The 5,063-nt window shown below is 46.7% G+C and overlaps 1 protein-coding gene across 1 annotated transcript in view; it reads right to left on the reverse strand.

The window, feature by feature from the left end:
- BRIP1 (BRCA1 interacting protein C-terminal helicase 1) overlaps nt 1-5,063 on the reverse strand; it is a 97,606-nt gene that overhangs the window by 5,586 nt on the left and 86,957 nt on the right. The window contains exon 19 of the mRNA XM_029286404.1: nt 321-599. Within this exon, the coding sequence (XP_029142237.1) occupies nt 321-599 (279 nt within the window). The remainder of the gene's footprint in view (nt 1-320; nt 600-5,063) is intronic.

Here is a 5,063-nt window from a genome sequence, read left to right on the forward strand (position 1 = left end):
CAGCCGGCACTGTCTGGCTGACGGCACCCTGAGGAGACCCACTCTGTGGGAGCGTACCGGCCGATGGGAGGTAATCTGCGGCAGAAGGCGGTCTCGGAGATATCCAGGTCCGATGCCATGGAGCGCTTTGAAGATGATGACCAACACCTTGAAGCGCACCCGGAAGGCCACCGGCAACCAGTGCAGCTCGCGCAGCAGCCATACCCATAAGGCTGTCCAGAAAGAAGCAGAACTAAAGCATTTGTTGTTGTTGTTGTTGTTTTTTAAAAAAAATCTTAGGAAGATTAACTTTACTCTGACGAAAGATCCCCACGACTAACCGGATGTGGTTGGGTGAGTTGTGATGCGGTCTGTTTCCAGAGCTGAATCTTGTGTTTCCTTTTCACCAAGAGCTCCTGGGGATAAAGAAAGAGGTTCCTCTGGAGGAGAAAGGGGTGTCAGAGTCTTTGGATTTGTAGACTTGAGAAGAGAGCTGTTGTTATCCGGAAGTGCAGCTCCAGCGCCATTCTGGTTCATTTGAGCAAATGCATCCAAGGAACCGAGGGCGCAATCGAAGTCTTTGTAGTGCTGGATCTGCTGCCGAATCCATTTAGACAACCCTGGGGAAAGGATATAATGAATTAGAGATGAATCATTATTACATTACAATTACATTATAATTATACATTATACCAGGGGTCTTCCACTTGGCCCTTTTATGACTTGTGGACTTCAACTCCCAGAATTCCTCAGCCAGGCACGCGTGCCTGGCTGAGGAATTCTGGGAGTTGAAGTCCACAAGTCATAAAAAGGCAAAGTTGGAAGACCCCCTGCATTATACACTAAAGAGCTGCGGTGGCGCAGTGGTGAGAATGCAGTACTGCAGGCTAGCTCACTGCTCACTGCCAGGAGTTCGATGCTGACGGACTCAAGCTTGATTCAGCCTTCCATCCTTCTGAAGTTGGTAAAATGAGGACCCAGATTGTTGGGGGGCAAGATGCGGACTCTGTAAACTGCTTAGACTGTAAAGCACTGTGAAGCAGTATATAAGTCTAAGTGCTATTGCTATTACTTCCTTCCTTTCCTTCTTTCTTTCTCTCCCTCCATTTTCTCCTTCCTTCCTTCCTTCCTTCCTTCCTTCCTTCCTTCCTTCCTTCCTTCCTTCCTTCCTTCCTTCCTTCTTTAATCCTTAGTAGAATAGAGCTGGAAGGGACCTTGGAGGTCTTCTAGTCCAACCCCCTGCTTAAGCAGGACAACCTATACCATCTCAGACAAATGACTGTCTAGCCTCTTCTTAAAAATCTCCAGTGATGGAGCGCCCACGATTTCTGGTGGCAAGCTGTTCCACTGGTTGATTGTCCTCACTGTCAGGAACTTTCTCCTTAATTCTAGGTTGCTTCTCTCTTTGGTCAGTTTCCAACCATTGTTTCTTGTCCTGCCCTCTGGTGCTTTGGAGAATAAAGTGACCCCCTCGTCTTTGTGGCAGCCCCTCTGATACTGGAACACTGCTATCAGGTCACCCCTGTTTCTTCTTTTCTTTAGACTAGCCAAACCCAAATCCTGCAGCCGTTCTTCGTATGTTTTAGTCTCCAGGCCTTCCTTCCTTCTCACGGTGGCGCAATGGTTAGAATGCAGTATTGTAGGCTGACTCTGCCCACTGCTAGGAGTTAGACCCTGGACAGCTCAAGGTTGAGTCAAGCCTTCTATCCTTCTGAGGTTGGTAAAATGAGGACCCAGATTGTTGGGGGCAATATGCTGACTCTGTAAACTGCTTAGAGAGGCTGTAAAGCACTGTGAAGCGGTATATAAGTCTGAGTGCTATTGCTATCTTTTCTTGAACAGCTCCAGTGTTGTAGCACCCACAACTTCTGGAGACAAATCGTTCCACGGATTAATTGTTCTCACTGTGTGTAAATTTCTCTTTAGTTCTAGGTTGCATCTCTCTTTGATCAGTTTCCATTCATTGCTTCTTGTTCTGCCTTCAGGTGCTTTGGAGAATAGCTTGACTCCCTCTTCTTTGTGGCAGCCCCACAAAGGGGGGGGGGGGTTTGCTGGTGTCCAAGGGGTCGCAAAGAGTCGGATGTGACTTGGCAACCGAACAACAAATGAAACTGGGCTCACAAACCTAAACCCATTAGAACCAAATAAGTTGGATCCAATTTGTTGTTAACGATTATGTCTCTAAAACAAATGTTTGCTGAATTTTCAGACCAAGTCATACAATCTCAGAAAACAGAAGAAGGTTGAGGATAACTCCGGGATTCAAGTTCTAATTTGTTTTTAAAAAATGTATGATCTCGCAAAACAGCAGAAGGATTCATGTTCTATTTTTTTTTAAAAGCACCATTATTATGTCCCCTAATAGCTCAAGGCTCAATTTTTTTTTTATTTGCCACGTTCCCTTCCTCTCCCACTTCTCCAGGGTCAGGGAGAAGAGAAATTCTGGAAAGGTTCCGGTGTCCTTAAGTCCTCAGCTGTTCACTCAAGGACACCTTGGGAAATTAAAGGACTCTGCTGATGCCCAATTGGGCTGCTTGTTCTCCTGCCAAGGCAAGACAAAGGCAGCTGGGAAGAAGTGTTTCAGAGATGTGACGGAAAGAGCAACCGTCCAAGGCTGCTTTTCATAGACGTGGAGGGGAGACAACGTCCTTCGTCTGCTCACCGAAGAGCAATGATAATCTTTCAGCCTCGGTCGAGTCCAAGAGCCGAAATTTTAAGAGCAAATCTTTGAATTAAGCAAAGAATAAACCTCAACTGCTACTACGTAAGACATTCACAATCCTTTTTTGATTTTTATTTTGCTGGTGTACAAGGAGTCCTCCGACTTACGGCCACCACTGAGCCCCAGATTTTCACTGCTAAGCAAGAAGTGAGCTTTGCCCCATTTTACAACCTTTTTTTGGTTTTTTGGGCCACAACTGCTATGTGCAGAATCCCTGGCTATCCTCAGCCTTCTGCCGTTTTGTGAGACTGTACAACCTGGACTGAAAATTCAGCAAAAAAAAAATTGTTTTGGAGGTATAATCGTTACAATGAATTGGATCCAACTGGCTTGGTTCTAATGGGTCTAGCTTTGTGATCCCGGTTTCGTTTGTTGTTGTTGTTCAGACACGAAGTTGTTTCCGACTCTTCGTGACCCCATGGACTATATAGCACAGGGCTTTTCAACCTTTCCACCCATTATACCACTTTTAGGATATGGCAACGTCCGAGTACCACCAGTCGCCTAGCAAGGTGTCAAAAACCTGATGATCCCCCCCAAAAAGGGAAAAAGTGATAAAGTACAGATAGTCCTCGACTTACAACAGTTCACTTAGTGACTGTTCGAAGTTACAATGGCACTGAAAAAAGTGCCCCCCAAGCCACAGCCGAGCAAGACACCTGCCTGCCCACCCGGCCGCGCTCTTCCTCCTGTCCGAGGTTTCCATTGTTGTGAGCATTTCTGTTGAGGATTGGCATCAGGGGTGGTGTGGGTGGGGTGTTTGGTTTTTATTCCCCCCGTCTGCTGGGTGGTTGCAGCAGGTTTTGGTCACTTCACATGACTCTGGGACACTGTGACCGTCATAAATATGAATCAGTTGCCAAGCATCTGAATGTAAATCACAAGACCCTGGAGATGCTGCAACATTCCAGCTGATCGGTGCTTCTTCTGGGCTCAGCGGAAGCGCCAGGATCAGCGCTGAGCTCTAGCTGGAGACTGGCGCTGATCCTGGCGCTTCCGCTGAGCCCTGACAGCCCTGCAGCTCCAGCCGTCTCTCGCTCAGGCTTGTGCGGTGCTGCCACCGGTTCAGCTCATTCCCCTCCCCCGCTACCACTTCTCTAGGATGGTCACGTACCACCTGCCAGGTGCCAATGTACCACAGGTTGTACCCGTACCACTGGTTGAAAAGCCCTGATATAGCACACCAGCCCCCCCCTCCTTGTGCGTTGCCACAGAAAAGAGAGGGTCAACCTATTCTCCAAAGCGCGTGAAGGCAGGACAAGAAGCAATGGATGGAAATTAAACAAGGAGAGAAGCAAGCTAGAACGAAGGAGAAATTTCCTGACAGTGAGAACAATTAATCTGTGGAAGGATTTGCCTCCAGAAGTTGTGGTTGCTGAAAGATTGCAGTTATTCAGTGAATCGTGTAGTCATTAAATGAATCTGGCTTCCCCCATTGACTTGGCTTGTCGGAAGCCAGCTGGGAAGTTTACACATGATGATCACATGAGCCCGGGACAGTGCAACTCTCACAAATACATGCCAGTTGCCAACTGCCCAAATTTTGATCATCTGACCGTGGGGGGGTGCTGGTCGTAAGTGTGAAGTCCCTTTTTTCAGTGCCGTTGCAACTTCAAATGGTCCCTAAACGATTGGCTGTAAGTCAAGGACTACCTGTACGATGAGTCCTGCAGATTTATTCTGAAAAAACTAAAACCTCTCTTCTGACAACCTGCCAGGACAGCAGGGTAAAATAAAAACAGAAATAATCACACAATAGAGAACGCTCCCTCAGCCAAAAAATTTAGCGTGAAAATTACGTGGGATCAATGTCCTTGTGTACATTGCGTGTGTTTGTGTGTGTACAGACATGTACGCACAAGGCAAAGGAGAGGGGAGAGGGAACGTGAGACATTCCACATGTGGGATTATAATTCCCATCTTTTCTCTCTCTCTCTCTCTCCCCCTGGCTGTTGGCCACACTGGATGAGTTACTGGGAGTTGAAAAGGAACAATCCTGGGATGGCTACAGGTTCCCCACACCTGTGAAACAGGCGCCAGTAAGTGATACCTTTTAAAGCTTCTTAGATTTCCTTTTGAATATAATTAATTCATAAATATTTAGTGCCTTCTCTGATTTAATGGGTCTTGTTTCAACAAGAAAGAGGTGAAGGAGGGGGGGAAAAATACCATTATAGCAAATACCAAATTGCAAAGGAAAAAAACAAAACAAAACAAAACGAAAAACCCCACCCGCCACTCATTGCATCTAAAATGACTGTGAAAGAGATTTTAATGAGAGTCACTGTCATCCTTTCATTTTACGCCCTTCGGTGACATGGCCCAAGCGGTTCATGTCGTGGAAACGGAGCACCACCTACTG

This window comes from Protobothrops mucrosquamatus, unplaced genomic scaffold (assembly GCF_001527695.2).
Source record: "Protobothrops mucrosquamatus isolate PMUCROS unplaced genomic scaffold, P.Mucros_1.0 scaffold3574, whole genome shotgun sequence".
Classification (NCBI taxonomy): Eukaryota; Metazoa; Chordata; class Lepidosauria; order Squamata; family Viperidae; genus Protobothrops; species Protobothrops mucrosquamatus.